General features: G+C 44.7%; 1 protein-coding gene across 3 annotated transcripts in view; it reads right to left on the bottom strand.

The window, feature by feature from the left end:
• The window catches only part of LOC121579352, a 79,649-nt gene that overhangs the window by 29,102 nt on the left and 31,308 nt on the right, over positions 1-19,239 (bottom strand). For all 3 annotated transcript variants that reach the window (XM_045224262.1, XM_041893874.2, XM_045224263.1), the window contains exons 4-6: positions 7,033-10,426; positions 6,870-6,914; positions 3,649-3,764 (exon numbers count right to left, since the gene is read on the bottom strand). In XM_045224262.1, coding sequence (XP_045080197.1) covers positions 3,649-3,764; positions 6,870-6,914; positions 7,033-10,426 — 3,555 coding nt within the window. The remainder of the gene's footprint in view (positions 1-3,648; positions 3,765-6,869; positions 6,915-7,032; positions 10,427-19,239) is intronic.

The raw sequence follows: 19,239 nt of genomic DNA on the forward strand, positions 1-19,239 counted from the left end.
GTAGGAGAGTCTTTTTGTGGCTCACGCCTTCACTGATTAACTTGAACTGAATACAAAAAACGTTGAATGACCAACACTCTGGTTGTCCAGAAGTGCCTAGGAATTTGTTGAGTAATGTAGTCTGTCAAAAACCTGTCAAACTTAAATAAGTCAACCTGTAAAGTAGCCCTTGTACTGCAAATCAAAACTAGTTTGGGGAACAACTCTAAGTGGTCCTTCACTGTGGACCGTAGAGGGAACAATACGACCCAAGTCGGTCTGTTAACCTGAGAATTGGATGGAGGAGAACACACACAAACACAACAATGCAGCTACAACGTGACTCACTTCCTTTCTCTCCTCCCCTCTGGTGGACAGGGGAGAGAGCTCCTACTCAAATTGTTGGAAAGCTGCTTTGCTTTTCCCACTTTTTGCTTGGGAAGGCTGGTTTGGTGTAAATAATACAACAGGTCTAGGGCTCTGAAAGGGGGGCTGAGCCAACGCACTAGTACACAAATGGAAGGTGGGTCAATCCATAAAGCATGAGATATTGCGTAAGGCACCAAACTTTCACTAGCGTTGCCGCGCAGAGTCGAGCGAGCCTGCCCTTGAGTGAGTCATTTGACAAAAAGCACACAGCGCCAGAACATGTTCGCAAGACTGAACATTTCTCATTCTGTATCCATTAAATATGAGAGCAGTGTTACAACATAGCCACACAGCTACCAGGCTCTTTTGTACGTGAACCTGCTTTGCCCCTGGCAGAGAGGCACAGAGACATACTGTCATGTGCATTAGTTAAACCTAGTGCAGCATTATATGAGATTAATATGAACAACTAAACTTATGACTAGTATATATTAATACTTTTTAGCTTTTTCATCATTAAATATAAATAAAAGCAACATATTTTTCGAACTGCAGTAGTAAGATGATATGAAGCTGATAGTACATTGATATATGAGAGATTCTTTAGAAATAGTATAGATTTCAATCTATCTATAGTTAGGCCCTCCAAACATTTAAGTATCTGTAATGCCCACTACTCGTTCTCATGGTGCTAATGAAAGAACCTTAACAATGTGGTCAAATGCAGCTGTAAGTGTAAGATCTCTTGCTATGACGAGTTCAATCAAAAGGGTCACTCAGATGGGAGCTGTGTGATAGGGTGGGTTTTATTTGGGGTTTATTTTCTAATTCATCTTGTTTTTTGTTTTACTAGTGTAGCATCAATTGTTGCTTCATAGGTCTGTGCATGTACTATATACAGTGGTGAGAACAAGTATTTGATACACTGCCGATTTTGCAGGTTTTCCTACTTACAAAGCATGTAGAGGTCTGTAATTTTTATCATAGGTACACTTCAACTGTGAGAGACGGAATCTAAAACAAAAATCCAGAAAATCACATTGTATGATTTTTAAGTAATTAATTTGCATGATATAAGTATTTGATCACCTACCAACCAGTAAGAATTCTAGCTCTCACAGACCTGTTAGTTTTTCTTTGAGAAGCCCTCCTGTTCTCCACTCATTACCTGTATTAACTGCACCTGTTTGAACTCGTTACCTATATAAAAGACACCTGTCCACACACTCAATCAAACAGACTCCAACCTCTCCACAATGGCCAAGACCAGAGAGCTGTGTAAGGACATCAGGGATAAAATTGTAGACCTGCACAAGGCTGGGATGGGCTACAGGACAATAGGCAAGCAGCTTGGTGAGAAGGCAATAACTGTTGGCGCAATTATTAGAAAATGGAAGAAGTTCAAGATGACGGTCAATCACCCTTGGTCTGGGGCTCCATGCAAGATCTCACCTCGTGGGGCATCAATGATCATGAGGAAGGTGAGGGATCAGCCCAGAACTACACGGCAGGACCTGGTCAATGACCTGAAGAGAGCTGGGACCACAGTCTCAAAGAAAACCATTAGTAACACACTACGCCGTCATGGATTAAAATCCTGCAGCGCACGCAAGGTCCCCCTGCTCAAGCCAGCGCATGTCCAGGCCCGTCTGAAGTTTGCCAATGACCATCTGGATGATCCAGAGGAGGAATGGGAGAAGGTCATGTGGTCCGATGAGACAAAAATAGAGGTTTTTGGTCTAAACTCCACTCGCCGTGTTTGGAGGAAGAAGAAGGATGAGTACAACCCCAAGAACACCATCCCAACCGTGAAGCATGGAGGTGGAAACATCATTCTTTGGGGATGCTTTTCTGTAAAGGGGACAGGACGACTGCACCGTATTGAGGGAAGGATGGATGGGGCCATGTATCGCGAGATCTTGGCCAACAACCTCCTTCCCTCAGTAAGAGCATTGAAGATGGGTTGTGGCTGGGTCTTCCAGCATGACAACGACCCGAAACACACGGCCAGGGCAACTAAGGAGTGGCTCCGTAAGAAGCATCTCAAGGTCCTGGAGCGGCCTAGCCAGTCTCCAGACCTGAACCCAATGGAAAATCTTTGGAGGGAGCTGAAAGTCCGTATTGCCCAGCGACAGCCCCGAAACCTAAAGGATCTGGAGAAGGTCTGTATGGAGGAGTGGGCCAAAATCCCTGCTGCAGTGTGTGCAAACCTGGTCAAGACCTACAGGAAACGTATGATCTCTGTAATTGCAAACAAAGGTTTCTGTACCAAATATTAAGTTCTGATTTTCTGATGTATCAAATACTTATGTCATGCAATAAAATGCAAATTAATTACTTAAAAATAATACAATGTGATTTTCTGGATTTTTGTAAAAATTACAGACCTCTACATGCTTTGTAAGTAGGAAAACTTGCAAAGTCGGCAGTGTATCAAATACTTGTTCTCCCCACTGTATGTACCTTATGTTATTGAAAAGCATGTAAAGATTATCATGTGATATGGACGTGCGCTGACAAAGTATTTGTCCAATGCTGTTTATTCTGCTGATTGATTGAATACATAATAATACTTATTTTGAGAATTAAAATAATTAGTGATGACGCCAAGGAGAAGAACTCAAGATCTCAAACTTGGACGAGGCCTTGATTCCCAGTGATGGCAGTGTTTGTGTGGTTTATTATGTAATCCTTATGATTAATAGTGCTACCTCACACTGTGAGTGGGGCAGAGAGCAGCTTGTGGCATTATGATGGAAAATGTAACACATTTAGGTCTGGCGAGGGCAGATTCATCAGCAGACAGGCCTTTTTAATGGGAGCGAACAGCGATGAGTTACCCAATTACTGTCTGTCACAGCCAGCCCAGGAGATTAACCCCCCCCCCCCAACACAGTTGGAAGAAACATTATGGAGTCTCAAACAAGATGTTCTGTTCTGACATAAGCTAAAAGTCCTAAGCCTCATGTTCAGTAATAAGGCCCTTCTTCCGTGAGAGTGCATGAGTAAGGCAGGGAGTGGATGAGACAGGGGTATAAGGCCAAAGCAGAGGATGACGCTACAGAAAGGCTGGCTCATTCTGATCCAGGTGGGCTATTTTACAGGGGACTTAATACAAGTTTGACAGATTTTCAGCTACCTGCTTCAACAAACTCTAAGCCTTGATCCGACAGAACTACTTCTGGAAGCCCAGACTGTTGGTCATTCAAAGACTGATCTATAACCTCATAAAGAGCATCCCTTCTGTTTAAGGAGTAAGCAACCTTAAAAGAAGTCCACTTGCTCTAAAGGTCCTCTTACCATCCTCCCAGGACTCGCACCGAGGCACCCTGCGGAAACACCATCCCAGAGTCCTCCTGGTCTCTGTGGATCTCCCGCATCTCCCCAGAGAACGTCACACCATCATAGATGCTCATCTGGAGAAACAGAGTACGTCATTAGGAAACATACAGCAACATGTAGGCTAAATATATGGTAAAATAGATACAGTCTGACAGTCAACCTCCGCAAATGATCTTTAAACTGAATTTGATTTATTGACTCAATACATGGGAACCATACAATAATTCAATGTTTTTCAAAGTTAGATCATATTTGTGTGACAGCTGAACTGTGGTGGTTGGGTGTTGTTTTCATAATTATATTATTACAGCAAGCTTGGTGCGAGTGAACAGTCAGGTTTTAAAAGCCTGAGGAAAAGGGTTTCCAGCATGGAGCAGGGTGCTGAGCAATGTGCAGCTCCCCCGGGACTGCAGTGCAGAAGAAATACCAGCCCGTGCAAAGAAGAACAAGATTGACCTTCACTCAATTTAGAGGCTTTCCTGTTAGTTAACACTATCAACGTTTCCCTCTACTTTGGGAATTGGGATTGAGGCAGCATGGCTTGAAGCGCTGGGCATCTTGTTATGACATGCATTATCTGAATTAGGCCTTCATAATTATACCTACGGAGGAGTGGATTTTATGAAGGAACTTTGAATGTCTTTCAACTTCAGAGAGATGGCTTAACGTTGGACCAGAGCTAGCTAGCTAGATAGCTAACAAGCTTGTATGTGCAGAGCGGCATCAGATTATTATTTTTAAATAATTAATTAATAAATCCAATGTGAAACGTGATAACTCTAGTATCCTTAAATAGCACTGAAAAAGTTAATCCATTCTTCTCTAATAAAAAATATTGCTCCCTAATTTCTGAATCACGCTTGTAATGTCAGTAGGCTACAGTAGACTATGCTTCAGAGGGGGAGGGGCAGGTAGCCTACACACGCACACACACTGGCAAAGATGTTCAGTTGGCAGGCAGACACTGGAAGAAGTTTCTGAGTGACAGAGTGAGGGCTTTGCATAGGTGCTTTGTTGCATTTTTTGTGGGACTGGAAAAAAATAACAGAAACATAAAATAACGTTATTAACCGGTTTCCATGCTTTTAAAATAACGGTTCTGTTCCCGAACAGTTCCCGGGTTCTGATTCTGTTCCTCGAAAATGTTTGTTATTTTCCGGTTTTCGGTTCTGTTCCCTGAACCGGTTCCAACCCCTGGTTTGAATTACTACAGTATCTTTATTTTGTTTGTCTATATACTATGGTATTTACAGTATGCTAATAGCTGCATTCACACATGAAGCAGGAATGTGGCTTTGGACACATCACATCCAAGGTTAGTGTGAACAGAAAAGTTGCTAATCTGATGGTGAAAAGCGATAGATCTCACTAGACATATTTTACTAAAGTAAATCCACCCTTAGTATGCAAAACTAACTACGTAAAAGATTTTGCAGAGCGCATCGGAGTAGGATTCTATTGCATTGACAGGCACAAGTGGTCGCGAGTAGATGTGCTTGTTTTGAGATCAAAGCGAGAGCTGCATGTAGCTGCATTAGACCAGTTATAGCTAATTTCTGGTCAGCAATGGGGGAGTGATTGCTTCCTACATGAGCACAAAACGTGTACATTTCTAGCCATCTTTGAAAAATGTGTCAAGTAAAGAACTTTATATTTTTTATTTATGTCTTTAAAAGGGGCAGTGTTGTATTTTGAGACAGCAGAGGGTAGCATACATTTTGTCTGAATCTCTGTTACATTAATAATGGTATGGGAATAATAATGCTTTTTATTTTGTAATGTGGTTTCTTGCATCAAACACAATACAACAACATTTTCAGTCACCTCATTGTCTGAAGGACAAGTGGAAAAAAAGACTAATGGAATGTAGGCCTACATTGAACACCACACATTGGCTGCTACTGTAGGCTGAATAATATAACTGCTATTTCCATGTTAAAATGTTATGGGATGCATTTTCTCCATTGTCTTTTAATGGTAGCCCACTCTGGTAGGCTTAGATTATGATCAAATAGCCACAGTTGCCTACTTTGCCACTGTTAAAACTAGAACTTCAAGCGGGTACAGCCTCAGTGTTCACAGTAAACGGGCACCGGAAGTTGCACAGAATTTTCACAACGTCCAAGTTTGCGCTCAGCAGACCTGAAATTTGCTCAATACCCCAAGAAATATGAGGTAACATTGGTGCTGAGTGACTATGCCTGAGGCCCCCAACACATTTCTGATGACAGAAAGGGAGAGAGGAGGGGGGGCCAAGGAGGAGGGAAGGGTGTCGTTAATCCCCTAACCAGCCCACAAGATGCCCCAAGCAGTCATTATAGAGCACAGCCTCTTCTATAATTAACACCCTGTGTTTTTTCATATTTTTTCACTCCTAACAGCCTACGAGACTCTGCCTGCTTTCATACTGCTTTAATTCCAAGTCTTGATAGTTTTGCTGCTTTGCTCCCTTTGTTTCCTCCTTGATAACAAATACTTTTTCAACGCGGCTAATAGAACAGAAAACCGTGGTTGTGCGGTTGCAAAGCAATTCCATTAGTGATTGTGTGAAACAACAATGCAGACAAAACCCCTGGCACTCAGTGCTTTGTTCACTGCCTGTGTTGTGAGCCTATAAGCTTCATAATCTATGTAAAACCGCATACAAGTTGTTTGTAGGAAAAACCCATTCCTGATTTGCTTGGTTTGGATAAAACAATTGACATATACAGTGCTAGACCACAGGAATATTAATGTGATTGTGCTCCAAGTTCCTGACTCACTGTTGCATTCAGCTCTCAAGGCTGTAGACTATCATTATAGTGCTTTAGAAGAGATCCACACTCCTCTGTACAGATTCTGAGAAACTACAGCCCTCGACAGCAGATGAGATAGCCTTTTACAACAATTAATAGGCTGTTGCATAATCGCAATCTCATCTCCATTTATGACAGGCCTTAGGAAGAGATTCAACTGAAAAGATGAGTTGCTGCCCTACTTTCTGCAGCCTGAGGTATCATTAACTAATGAAAGAGAAATGTTCTGTCCAGCTCAAAGGCAGTCTGGCATCTCCAATCTATTCAGCAGCACAGCAATTAGGAGGCAGACTGCCTAAAACATTAAGACAGTCATTAAGATGAGATCAGAAATTAGCACGACAGTGAGAAAGTAGAGGACTCATGTAATACATGTGATCTCACCAGCGTAGGCCTTGGGATGACCTTCCCATAACTCCAATTTCCCCCCTGAAATGATATCAACAGGGGTCAAATATTAACATATATTAGTTCTAAATGTCAGGCTGCATAACTAGCTTTTAATATAATATTATTGAATAAAAATGTCAGTTGCTGTTGAACTTACCATGTCAGTTGCTGTTGATGAACAGTTGTTATCACTGAGGCACGGAACGAGTTTGGCATGATGTTTACTGTTGTCATTGTCAGGCTCTGGCAACACTGGCTGCACTGATTTCAAATACTGATACATGGGTGAATCTGCAGGCTTTTGGATTGTAATCCGAGGGGTGGAAAGATTCTTCACGTCCTTCGTTGGATCCCCATCTCGAGGTCCCATAGTGAATAAATCAGTAGGAAGTGTCAGAGAGCTTGGGCCCTCCTGCTTGCTGCTTTGGTCTCCATCCATTCCCTGGCCATCCCCCTCCTCAGCCTCCGCCTGGCCCCTGTTGAAAAAGTCCCATAGGGGGCGCCGTAGAGGAGGGGTGGAGGGCTCCTCTGAGCCTGCGTCTGTGTCGGAGTAGCCGCTGGACTGCAGGCGCTCGCTGACTGACTGCAGCAGGGACAGGATGGACAAGGAGGAGGATGAGGCTACCTGCTCCATCCCCACACCTCCACTCAGACTCCTCAGCTCCTCTGTGGCTGGGGGCACCATGAGGCCCCTGTCCTCCTGCGACAGGCCCCCCTCCGCCACCTCCTCGCCACGAAGACTGTCCTCCTCCACGATGGGAGACAGGGAGAAAGGGTAGGCCTTGACCCGCCGCGCCGTGGGGCTCAGCATGGGGCCTGTGTCATTGACGAACACCGCATCCGTCTCCTCCTCCTCGTCGATGATGGAGAAACCACTCGTCTCCATGTCGTGGAAGGCAAGCTGGGGGACGGGGAGGAGGGGGAGGAGAGGTTCCAGGCCTGGGGCTCTCCGGCCTCCTGTAGTATGGAGCCCAGCTAGCCTGATGCCCAGGTCCTGGTGAAACCCTGCCACAGCTGCTGCTGCTGAACCTGCACCACTGTGTCCCGGTGTCTCTGAGTCCTGACTCTGCTGCTGCTGAGAGACGTCGCATCGATACGCGCTCACCGAGCTCCACTGTGGCCTGTCCTCGTTACTGGAGTCAGGGGCTGAATTAGACACAAGGCCCTCTGAGGTGCTCAGGTCCTTGGGAAGTCTCCTTGAAAAAGAGGGGTCCACGCTGATGGTGCCTGTTGGTCTGCTGTCAGCCTCATCTTCTTCACCCCCAGAGTCAGAGCCCTCTGAGAACACAGAGGCTAAGTAAGTCTCAACCAGTACAAAGCTTTGATCCCCACTGACCGGGATGTCATTCAGCCCATTGGTCTCAGTCTGAGGAACTTTCAATGTTATTTCAGGACCGCTCTCTTGGCCTTCATCATAAAGAGTTATACAGGCAATAGGCTTCTGACTTATGGCATGTCTGACTTGAGATGGTTCTAGTGAGTTGTGGGTGTGTTTTGGTCTGACTGACATGAGGTCTGCCTCAGAATTGCCCTTAGCTTCATATTTGGAACTTTTCCTAAGCAGATCAGGCTCAGGAAATGCTTTGAGCTTATTGGGACTTTCCGAGGTATTGGACACAGAAACATGACCATATTGAGCATTACAGTCTTGTTTAGGACTATGTCTATTGCTTTCGATATCATCTTTGGCTACGTGGACTGCGCCGTCTCCGACCTGTGTTCCTTTAACGCCTAGCACCTCGTTACAACCATTGTCCCCTAAAGTGCCGAGCACTTGATCTTTGTTTTCATTAGTTTTCCCTGAGACAGACTCATACTCATGACTCACTCTCATTACTTGATTAATATCTCCGTCATCACCATAGAGACCTGGTTTCTCTAAGGACACTCCACCGCCCAAGAGAGGCAACACATCTCTCTGGTGCTTATCGCCACTGTATACAGATTCAATAGGATCATTTAGCTGGGAATCCTCTTCCCCTTGCGGCTGCTCATTAGCTTTAGCATCCATTAGCCGTTGACCTTTGACAAGTAGCTGGTGACCAGTGCCTTGGGTCCCCTCGGCACAGTGTTCTCCCTGCCTGTGGTCTGAGACACCGATGGTTGGGGCACTGCTCTCACAGGCCGGCCCAGGGCTGCTCCTGATGTCAGTGTCCGAGCCTGCGATAGACTCGTACCCCGAGGAGGGGGTGGACCTGGGGCCCTCCGCCAGAGGGTTGGGGTTTAATGAGAGAGTCTGTTCTGCCGGGATGGCTGATGGGTGTCTGTCATCCCCTGTCTCTGAAGGCCCTACCTCCTCCAGCTTATCTGGCTCGAAGGACCGATCCACACCCTCCTCCTCCTCCTCTCTGCCTACGGGTAGGACCAGGTAAGTCTCCTCACTGGCCTTCTGGATCACTTTACCCTCCTCCTCAGAGGATTCGATTTTCTCCAGGGCCGCTAGAGCATTAATCAGAATGTTATCCACCATCATTTTAGACTCCAAATGAAGGGCCTCCTCAAACAGATCGTCTGGAGGACCAACGTCCCCCTCCTCCTTCCCTGACTCAAAGCAGTGCAGTCCAGCACCAGGGCCTGAATTCAGTGCATCACCAGAATCTGAGTGCCTGGTTGCTGGCATGAGTCCCTGGCTTTCGGTCACTGATAAAAGCAAGGCAGAAGGTGAAATGGGATGCGGAGCCAGCTGGCCTCCATCTCCATCGGAAACAGCGGCAGGCAGATGTGTGTGCTGTGCAGTCCCCCCGGCGCCTGGCCACGCAGCAGCAGCAGCAGCAGCAAATGAAGGTGACCCAGTCTGAAAACAGTGTGCAGATAAGGTTTCTGTCTGCTCACTCAGCCCTGTGTCTCTGTCCCCGTCTGTGTCCCTGTCAGTGTCCTCGCTGGCCATCTCCGTATGAGTAATTTTATCCCGTGGGCTCTGCTCTACACTGTGGGTCTCACTGACTGCTGTACTAGTCCCGGCATCAGCAGAGTCCTCTGTGGGTGCAGGAGGGGGGCCTGTGACGGATCCAACCCCAGAGAGAGAATCGTTGGCCTGGCCTCCTACAGTAGCCAGGTCTGTCTCTCCGAGTAAAGGGAAGGCACTTTGACTCCCAGCCCTTTCTGCTGTATGTGTTGTTAGTGGAATGTGACTAGACTCAGGTCCAGTTGGACCCAAAACAGCGGAGTCTGTTTCGGAAGTCCAAGCTCCTCGCTCATTGGTTTCTGAGGTTGGAGCTCCAATCTGATTGGTCGATACAGTCTGAATGTCCCTCTGCTTTGAAATGGCAAGTTCTAAAGTGGAGGGTGTCACCCCACCCAAGGGGCTGCCCTCCACACCTGAGGTGGGGCATTCTACCTGCACCTGGTGCCTCCGCCTCATCCTGCGTTTGTCCCCCTGGCCACGGTATGTCCCGTACGTCACCACAGGCGGACAGGCCAGGGCCAGACGCCGCTGATGCTCGTCCACCGCCGCCTCAACTTCGCTCAACGGGCTGCTGTCTGCCGCTGCTTCGCCCTCTCGGCATCCTCCCCTGTGGCCTTTCGCCTGCGTCTCCTCCAAGGCTCTGATCCTAATACACAGAGAGACAAGGTGAATAAGAATACAGCCAAGGACACACATATTCCCTCAGTGCTTCTTTGGGTGAGGAGAGGGGGGTTAGGTGATTCATACACATATAAGCAGTGTTGTGTAAAAAGCAGCCACTCATACAGCAGTTCAAGAACTTCCTCATCAAATATTCATCCACAGCTACTGGACAAAGACGCCCCAGGGCAATGCATAGATCTACCAGCTTTGACACCCCACAACCAGCACCCTTTCCTTTCCCCTCACCTCCCCCCATCTTAATCCTTCAAAGGGCATGATGAGAAATCAAACAGTACAATGCTTCAAAAAAGATAATGGTGTTCAGGAGGAAAATTACTTTTTCAAGGCTGTTACCTTCCAAACACAATGGTGCACAGTGTTTTCAATTAGCTTCCTGCCTGGAAACACACATCAAATAATTACAGCCATTACAATGACCTCCTGCACCCTCTGTTAGTACAAAGCAGCTCACAGCAACTTTCCTTCATCCTCACCCCAACCCACCCACCTTGTGTTCAACTGACACACCAACATTGGCGATTGACTTTGGTTTGTTTATTGATTGTAGCCTGTGTATGTGTGAGAGAAACAAACTACAGGGGTGATAAATGCAGGTACCTCAACAGAGTAAATTAGTAATGAAGAGTGCTGATGCCAGTGGTTCTGTTAATAAAAATGTATCTAAGATTAACTCTGTAATCAATGTCATTCATCTAAATAAAGCTGGTAGCATTTTAAGGTTGAAAAGAGCACAAAACAGCAGGCGGGTATTCAGTTTAAGAATTCACCTTATTGGATGAGTCAGTCGGAGTCATGAGGTGATGGTATAAGGGGGGTATTTTGGTTGATTTGCACCATGTTTTCATGACCTTACCCCGCAACTAAAAAATAGGTTTATACCCCAAAAGACATCTTGTCATCTTGTCACAATAAAACACTTCAGTGTGTCCTTGCACATAATGAAAATAAGAAACCCCATTGCAGCCAGTTCGAATACAAGTAGCGTTATTTATAGATAGATATTTCCTTGTAGCTCTATTCATCACCATCAGTTATTCTTAAAAATATACACTGCTCAAAAAAATAAAGGGAACACTTAAACAACACAATGTAACTCCAAGTCAATCACACTTCTGTGAAATCAAACTGTCCACTTAGGAAGCAACACTGATTGACAATAAATGTCACATGCTGTTGTGCAAATGGAATTGACAACAGGTGGAAATTATAGGCAATTAGCAAGACACCCCCAATAAAGATGTGGTTCTGCAGGTGGTGACCACAGACCACTTCTCAGTTCCTATGCTTCCTGGCTGATGTTTTGGTCACTTTTGAATGCTGGCGGTGCTTTCACTCTAGTGGTAGCATGAGACGGAGTCTACAACCCACACAAGTGGCTCAGGTAGTGCAGCTCATCCAGGATCGCACATCAATGCGAGCTGTGGCAAGAAGGTTTGCTGTGTCTGTCAGCGTAGTGTCCAGAGCATGGAGGCGCTACCAGGAGACAGGTCAGTACATCAGGAGACGTGGAGGAGGCCGTAGGAGGGCAACAACCCGGCAGCAGGACCGCTACCTCTGCCTTTGTGCAAGGAGGAGCAGGAGGAGCACTGCCAGAGCCCTGCTAAATGACCTCCAGCAGGCCACAAATGTGCATGTGTCTGCTCAAACGGTCAGAAACAGACTCCATGAGGGTGGTATGAGGGCCCGACATCCACAGGTGGGGGTTGTGCTTACAGCCCAACACCGTGCAGGACGTTTGGCATTTGCCAGAGAACACCAAGATTGGCAAATTCGCCACTGGCGCCCTGTGCTCTTCACAGATGAAAGCAGGTTCACACTGAGTACATGTGACAGACGTGACAGAGTCTGGAGACGCCGTGGAGAACGTTCTGCTGCCTGCAACATCCTCCAGCATGACCGGTTTGGCGGTGGGTCAGTCATGGTGTGGGGTGGCATTTCTTTGGGGGGCCGCACAGCCCTCCATGTGCTCGCCAGAGGTAGCCTGACTGCCATTAGGTACCGAGATGAGATCCTCAGACCCCTTGTGAGACCATATGCTGGTGCGGTTGGCCCTGGGTTCCTCCTAATGCAAGACAATGCTAGACCTCATGTGGCTGGAGTGTGTCAGCAGTTCCTGCAAGAGGAAGGCATTGATGCTATGGACTGGCCCGCCCGTTCCCCAGACCTGAATCCAATTGAGCACATCTGGGACATCATGTCTCGCTCCATCCACCAACGCCACGTTGCACCACAGACTGTCCAGGAGTTGGCGGATGCTTTAGTCCAGGTCTGGGAGGAGATCCCTCAGGAGACCATCCGCCACCTCATCAGGAGCATGCCCAGGCGTTGTAGGGAGGTCATACAGGCACGTGGAGGCCACACACACTACTGAGCCTCATTTTGACTTGTTTTAAGGACATTACATCAAAGTTGGATCAGCCTGTAGTGTGGTTTTCCACTTTAATTTTGAGGGTGACTCCAAATCCAGACCTCCATGGGTTGATAAATTTCATTTCCATTGATAATTTTTGTGTGATTTTGTTGTCAGCACATTCAACTATGTAAAGAAAAAAGTATTTAATAAGACTATTTCATTCATTCCGATCTAGGATGTGTTGTTTAAGTGTTCCCTTTATTTTCAAAAAAGCCTTTGGTATAACAACGACAATGTCTAATTGGATTCTCCAAGAGGACTATAAATACAGTACATTGACAAGGAGCTGATTGTTAGTCTGTAGCGTTGTCTTGATGGCTTTCAGTTTTCAGACTCCAAGGCCCCAGGGACATCAGTGCGTCGTAACAGCTCCCCACAGGACACCATATACCAACTGTGGCTTTGACGCATCACAAAAAGGGGCCCAGGTAGATGACTTTTATAGATGGTTGGTTGAGCCACAAAATATGAGTCACTGTGTGTATGATGAGGTGTGTGCCACAGGAGGAGAGGAGACTTTGGGCCAAAAACATGACACTGACTTGTGACCTACAGTATATATTATATTTCACCTACAGTTCTACCATGTACGTTTACTTTTCCTTTTGGAAAGTTACAGGTCTCAAACTTGTTAAAGGGTGTGAACCACTCACGCCACTTGAGTGTAACAGCATGTTATCCAATGACTGTGCGACTCTTGTCTCTCTCTGCACCTTAGCATATTGAAATAGATCTGTGGTCAATACAGTGCAAAGGGATGTCAAAGCACTAATCAGTGTCGAGAAGGGAAGCCAGGCTGGCTCATTCCTGCAACTTAGCCATGCTCCCACTTCCTGCTCACCAGCCAAATGGCTGAAACCATTCCAACCAGTGATGCTCTTCCAGCCCTGCCAGCATCTCGGACACACAGGGACGAATCATTACCAACATTTCCCCTCTACATGCTATGCTGTGTGAAAGAGTGTGAGGACCTCTGTGTGTGTGTGTATATGTGTGTATATGTGTGTGTGTGAGTGAGAGAGAGAGAGCACGTAGGCACGCTCTAGTGTCAAATGATCTAGATTCCTGTCAGTGTTTCCATGCGTCGTCTCCCCACCCTGACTTAGCACCAGTAACTGACTGGCTTCCAGGAGGGCTTAGCTAGAGCGAGAGCCAGATGCCTCCCTCCTCCACCACACACACACACCCGCACGAATGCACACGCACACACACACACACACACCATAACCAGTCTCCACCCTAGCCTACACTGGACAATTATCCTGCTCCCTCTGTCTTCCTATACACACACCCAGCCTACATATTACCACGGCTCAATGACAGACCCGGCAGAACCACAAGAAACCACTGTCAAAGAATGTAGCCCTGTAAGATTTGTGCTCTAAAATAAGTTACTAGTAAATCTCCTATGGTAAGGCTTTCAAAGGCATGCTCAACCTTCAGAAGTCAATTGCTCTTGTGTTTTTAGTCTTGAGGTAACAAAACATTTACAGTGCCTTCAGAAAGTATTCATACCCCTTTACTTATTCCACATTTTGTTGTGTTACAGCCTGAATTTAAAATGAATTAATCTTCTCTGTTTGATTGAGAGATTTAAGGGGCTATCATCGTTAAGTAACATAATTAAGGCTGTCCCCGACTAAAAAACCTATTGGTCAACAAAGAGTCTTCCTTTCCTTCGACCAATCGATTGGTTGAAATTTAAAAATGTGTATTTTTTCATATATAGATACATCCTATTTGTTTTAATCAAATCAACTATATGCACTGAGCTTGTCTGATGCTGTAAGCGAACTGTTTGATTAAATAATTAAGACACAAATGACTAGAGGGAGTCTGACCGCAATTGATTTGATTGTGCCGGGCCTGGCTCAGACTTGTGTTTTTAAAAAAAGACAGCGAGTGACTAGCACCCATTGTTTCTCTTTCCTTCTTGCTGCAGCGAACACCACGGAACATCAACAGTGTCCGTGTTGCTGAAGCTGCAACATAAAAACAGCCATTTCTGACTGAAAAGTTGTTACCAAAAAACATTCCCTATTCTCTCAACCCTTGCTCTCTGTATGCATCGCATGCACGTGACCAATAGGGCCTGACCTATGACATATCATAATCACATCAATAAACTGGTTATAAACAAACTCTGAACACAGTAACACATGTGACAGCAAAATGGATGCAGAGGACGTGACAAATAAACTCGAAACGGGGGAATGTTTACTGGTTGCTCAGGAGGTAAAGAGGAAGTCAGATGTGTGGAATAAATTTGACTAGTTGTAGAAAATACTGGAGATCAAGAAAAAGGTAAGGAACAAGCACTGCGTGCATATTATGTGTGCCAAATAGGTGCTGTTAGATTTCAATAGGCTATACTTTTTCTGACCGTTTGGAACAATGTAAACACTAAATCAATTATAAGCGTGCCAGAGAGTCTGTTGTAACGTTTCTTTGTTTTTTGTAAAGCCTTTATTACAGCAAAGACTAAAAACAGTCATATTGATTCGTAAATGCATTTTCCGAAATGGAGCGGTTTAGGCCTATTTATTGTTTACGCTAATTAGGCCTATTCAATAGTCGCTTTGTTATTTTATTTTCAAACTAAAATGCTTGATTGCATTTCAAATCAGGTAGGTAGCTTAGTGGTTAAGAGTGTTGTGCCAGTAACCGAAAGGTCGCTGGTTCTAATCCCTGAGCCGACTAGGTGAAAAATCTGTCGATGTGCCCTTGAGCAAGGCACTTAACCCTAATTGCTCCTGTAAGTCGCTCTGGATAAGAGGGACTGCTAAATGACTAAAATGTAATAAATGACTCGTATGCTGTGTGGTGACATGAACTAATAAATGATAGATTGATACAGTAGCCTATATAAGTATTGAAATATAGGCCTAAGTAAGTTACGGTATTAAGACTAAACAGGATGCGCTTTTAAGCCTACAGCTCGATGGTGGTTATACAAAGCTGCTATACTAAACCTACTAATGATAATGACATTACTTATTATTATAATGATGATCATATTAATAATAGTAATAAGAAGAAGGAGATCAAGGAAAAAGGAGGGTTATTATTATTATAAATATCATTTTTTGGACAATTTGGAACACTAAATAAATTATAAATAATACCAGAGAGGCTGGTCTAACGAAAAAAAAAGTGTAAATCCTTTATTACAGCATAGCAAAGATTAAAAACAGCTGAATTTGTGAAATTGTTTATCCGCCTTGCATGCGGCTTGGTGCTCACGGAATCAGTATGCTATTAAACAAACACTCAAAGAGGCAACAGAAGCAGGATCTGTCGTATTTCTGTAGATATACAGTTGAAGTCGGAAGTTTACATACACCTTGCCAAATACATTTAAACTCAGTATTTCACAATTCCTGACATTTAATCCTAGTAAATATTCCCTGTCTTAGGTCAGTTAGGATCACCAATTTATTTTAAGGATGTGAAATGTCAGAATAATAGTAGAGAGAATGATTTATTTCAGCTTTTATTTCTTTCATCACATTCCCAGTGGGTCAGAAATTTACATACACTCAATTAGTATTTGGTAGCATTGCCTTGAAATTGTTTAACTTGGGTCAAACGTTTTGGGTAGCCTTCCACAAGCTTCCCACAATAAGTTGGGTGAATTATGGCCCATTCCTCCTGACAGAGCTGGTGTAACTGAGTCAGGTTTGTAGGCCTCCTTGCTCGCACACGCATTTTCAGTTCTGCCCACAAATGTTCTATAGGATTGAGGTCAGGGCTTTGTGATGGCCACTCCAATACCTTGACTTTGTTGTCCTTGAGCCATTTTGCCACAACTTTGGAAGTATGCTTGGGGTCATTGTCGATTTGGAAGACCCATTTGCGACCAAGCTTTAACTTCCTGACTGATGTCTTGAGATGTTGCTTCAATATATCCACATCATTTTCCTTCCTCATGATGCCATCTATTTTGTGAAGTGCACCAGTCCCTCCTGCAGCAAAGCACCCCCACAGCATAATGCTGCCACCACCGTGCTTCACGGTTGGGATGGTGTTCTTCGGCTCGCAAGCTACCCCCTTTTTCCTCCAAACATAACGATGGTCATTATGGCCAAACAGTTCTATTTTTGTTTCATCAGACCAGAGAACATTTCTCCAAAAAGTACGATCTTTGTCCCTATGTGCAGTTGCAAACCATAGTCTGGCTTTTTTATGGCGGTTTTGGAGCAGTGGCTTCTTCCTTTCTGAGCGGCCTTTCAGGTTATGTCGATATAGGACTCGTTTTACTGTGGATATAGATACTTTTGTACCTGTTTCCTCCAGCATCTTCACAAGGTCCTTTGCTGTTGTTCTGGGATTGATTTGCACTTTTCGCACCAAAGTACGTTAATCTCTAGGAGACAGAACGCGTCTCCTTCCTGAGCGGTATGACGGCTGCGTGGTCCCATGGTGTTTATACTTGCGTACTATTGTTTGTACAGATGAACGTGGTACCTTCAGGCATTTGGAAATTGCTCCCAAGGATGAACCAGACTTGTGGAGGTCTACCATTTTTTTCTGAGGTCTTGGCTGATTTCTTTTGATTTTCCCATGATGTCAAGCAAAGAGGCACTTAGTTTGAAGGTAGGCCTTGAAATACATCCACAGGTACACCTCCAATTGACTCAAATTACGTCAATTAGCCTATCAGAAGCTTCTAAAGCCATGACATAATTTTCTGGAATTTTCCAAGCTGTTTAAAGGCACAGTCAACTTAGTGTATGTAAACTTCTGACCCACTGGAATTGTGATACAGTGAATTATAAGTGAAATAATCTGTCTGTAAACAATTGTTGGAAAAATTACGTGTGTCAACTTCCAACTTCAACTGTACTTGTTACAGTGTATACAAGAACCGGAGCACATGAAACGTCATTTACCGTTTTTGACAAAACACAAAGTAAATAAAATGTTATCACCTCACAGATCATCACCCCAAATACAAGCCTACTGCGTAGCCTAACCGTAGCGCGAAAGCTAAACAGGGATGAAACCATTTTAGGGGGGTTTGTGGGGGGGTTCATTTAATTTGTGGGGGGTTTTCAAGTCCATTGGTGGTAGAAATGGGGGAAGGTATCGTGGGGGGATATGATGCAGAAAATATTACTATGATGGGGTTTATTTATCAATAAATGGGGGGCAAATAAATAAAAATAAAACCCCTGGAAAGGGGAGTCTGAGCTGGCAACCCTGAGGTACCATAGTTCCAATCTGATGCCGCGTTCAAGACAACTGGGAACTTGGAAAAAAAACTAGCTCCGACTGGGATTTCTTTGGGGAAAGGTCATCCAAGAATTCCAACTCGTCAACTCTGGCCTCTTTCTAGAGCTCCAACTTTCCGACCTGAAGATCACTGACGTCATGATTTGACCTTGTATTTTTCAGAGTTCCCAGTTGTCTTGAAAGCACCATAAGTCAGTCGACAACTATCCCTTCACCTCATTCTTTTATAACATCTTTGGTCTGACAGATGCTTACGTGACAACCAGAATGCATTTTATGATGTCAACAAACATGGCGCCACACATAGCTGGCAAATAGCTTTGTATTAGCTCATCATAATCAGTAAAATAATTGCGCTCCATACATACAGTACATACAGTATGCTACAGCAGAAACAACAACACGATACACAGAAAATAAGGCACTTACTTTGATAGGAACGCACACATGTCCAAAGTTATTATTTGTAATGAAAACAACAATGAAGGCAATGCGGGCGCCAGCCAGAAAATGTGCCAGGGGGGAAAAGTTTGTGCAAGGTCTGTTCTGACTAGAGATGTCTTCATACTTGATCTGGGGAAACACTGGGGAAGTGCTTGGGCTCTCGTCGAAGAGAGAAGTTTGTCCGGCTCAGTAAAGCCTAAACATAAATTGTCCGCAACAGTGAAATGGGCTACTTTCTTATGTGAATTAATGAGGAGGCGGAACACAACTCAATTCAAACTGTTGTTAGAAAATCAAACTTGTTAGAAAATAATTTGAAATTAACAAATTGAAACATAGCCTATAGATAATTAGCAGGCAAAGTGCCTTAGTTTGAGGGCAGCGCGGGTTAACTGTCCTGTTGCGTAACAATAACATTTTGTAACAGTGAGTGCATTCTGGCATCACGCGTATAAGAAAAACACCAGTCTCAATGTCAACAGTAAAGAGGCGACTCCGGGATGCTGACCTTCTAGGCAGAGTTGCAAAGAAAAAGCCATATCTCAGACTGCCCATATTAATCTTTTATTTTTATTGGCCAGTCTAAGATATGGCTTTTTCTTTGCAACTCTGCCTAGAAGGTCAGCATCCCGGAGTCGCCTCTTCACTCTTGACGTTGAGACTGGTGTTTTGCGGGTACTATT

The sequence above is a fragment of the Coregonus clupeaformis genome, chromosome 13, assembly GCF_020615455.1.
Source record: "Coregonus clupeaformis isolate EN_2021a chromosome 13, ASM2061545v1, whole genome shotgun sequence".
In the NCBI taxonomy this organism is placed as follows: domain Eukaryota; kingdom Metazoa; phylum Chordata; class Actinopteri; order Salmoniformes; family Salmonidae; genus Coregonus; species Coregonus clupeaformis.